The sequence below is a fragment of the Morone saxatilis genome, unplaced genomic scaffold (assembly GCF_004916995.1).
Source record: "Morone saxatilis isolate NCDOM2014 unplaced genomic scaffold, NCSU_SB_2.0 Contig18, whole genome shotgun sequence".
NCBI lineage: Eukaryota > Metazoa > Chordata > Actinopteri > Moronidae > Morone > Morone saxatilis.
The window spans coordinates 967559-969340 of NW_023339740.1; the positions used below are offsets into that span (position 1 = coordinate 967559).

At 40.4% G+C, this 1782-nt stretch overlaps 1 protein-coding gene across 1 annotated transcript in view; it reads left to right on the forward strand.

The window, feature by feature from the left end:
• LOC118328059 (receptor-type tyrosine-protein phosphatase gamma-like) overlaps positions 1–1346 on the forward strand; it is an 11101-nt gene extending 9755 nt beyond the window's left edge. Inside the window, exon 3 of the mRNA XM_035661663.1 lies at positions 1162–1346. Coding sequence (XP_035517556.1) covers positions 1162–1346 — 185 coding nt within the window. The remainder of the gene's footprint in view (positions 1–1161) is intronic.
• The last annotated feature ends 436 nt before the right edge of the window (positions 1347–1782 follow it).

A 1782-nucleotide genomic window follows, 5' to 3' on the forward strand; every position in this document is an offset into this window, starting at 1 on the left:
TTTTTTTATTTGTTGTTTGGAAAGCACTTTGGATCTCTGTGTCAAAAAGGTGCTATATAAATAAAGTTTTACTTACTTACTAAAGATATACACACACTTGTGCCACTGTCACTTTTATCTTATAACTAACTTCAAAATGCTGTTGTCTTTTCAGCACAGACGAGTCTAGCACATAGCATAGCATAAGTACAGAAAAGGCAGAACATGTCCAAAATTTGACTGAGGCTTGCTTAACTGTTATTGGTGCACAGAGCAAAAAGGGGCGGGGTCAACTAAGCTTGTTCAAGCTAGAAACGTGAGCAATCAGGCTGCACACACGGCAAGAGTTGCTTGTTGCTTGTGCGTGCTGTTGGCTGATGGGGTGATTTGTAAACTGCAAGCTAGTTAGCAGCATGGAGTCAGTGATCCAAATAAAATATAGGAGCATTGCAGATAGTAACTTTATTCTACATATGATTGTAATTTATTTTAATTTATTTAATTTTTGCCTAGGATGATGCTTACTCGCACTTAGGAACTGTGTACTGAGTGTGAACAGACATTCCAAAAGCACAGACTATGTGAAGTGGGCCTGTTATTGTGTAATTAAGTGTATGTGATGATAAAGTATTGGATAGACGTGGCTGCATTGGTTAATGGAATGTCCTTTCAGAGCAATATGTGAATGTGAAAATAAATCCCCCTCTTAATCCTCTCTATATTTCAGATGTGATATAATAGCAAAAGACACTGCAAGGGCACTTTGTACCGGCTGAAGTAAATAATTTTGCTTGGCAAATTAGCCTCTCATTTGAGAACTTCGAGGCTGATGACAGTGACAGAAATGGTCTTGTATGAGCATGTCCCCCCCCAAGCAAATCTAAAAGATAAACACATATCTACGTTTAACACGTCTTCAGAATACATCCTTTTGTCTGTGTCTCTTCAGACCTTAAAGCGGTTTCACAATGTGTACGTATCTTTGCACACGTTTGGATTGTGTTTTTGAGAGATCTTTGAAATTTGCCTTCACATCAACAACAGACACCAATTTTCTGTCGTCTGTGGCTTTGAGAGGAATGATTACTATGTACGTTGAAAAAGATGTTCAGTGATGTATGACCATTCACTCTTTCTTGCTCTGTCTCTGTTTTTCTCCCTCTCCTTTTGTCTTTCTTCCAGTGGCCATTATGTTGAAGGATGATTACTTTGTTCGGGGAGCAGGGCTACCGGGCAGGTTTAAGGCAGAAAAAGTGGAGTTTCATTGGGGTCCGAGCAATGGATCTGAAGGCTCTGAACATAGCATCAACGGCCGGCGATACCCTGTGGAGGTAAGCATACTCTACAAAGCCTCCACATACCAGTAATGAATTATATCTGAGAACAATAGTTCAATTTCCCTGCGTGCACACAGACAACAGGCTGTAAAATGCTCAGAAAAGGTTGCTAATCCAGCAGTAGCAGCCCACATTAGTTCTAAACAAGTGCTGATTAAACAGAAACACCCAAACAGGCCAAAACTGCAAATGCCTTTTAAGGTGGTTATTGACAATATATTACAATGACTAGTTTGGGCTAAAAGGCTGGTTTATTTACCAGTGAAAGGTCACTTATCTGGCTGTCTATTACTTGGACCAGATCCTGCCTCAGACAGGGCTTTTCCACCAACAGGGAACCAGCTCTGTTCCGGGGACCTAGTTTTGAAACATTCGGAGCGTTTTGACTAAAGATAAATTTGTTCAGAACCTGAAAAGTTCCCAGCTGGAACCTAAAAATAGCAGGATTTCCTTGGGAACCAAAGTG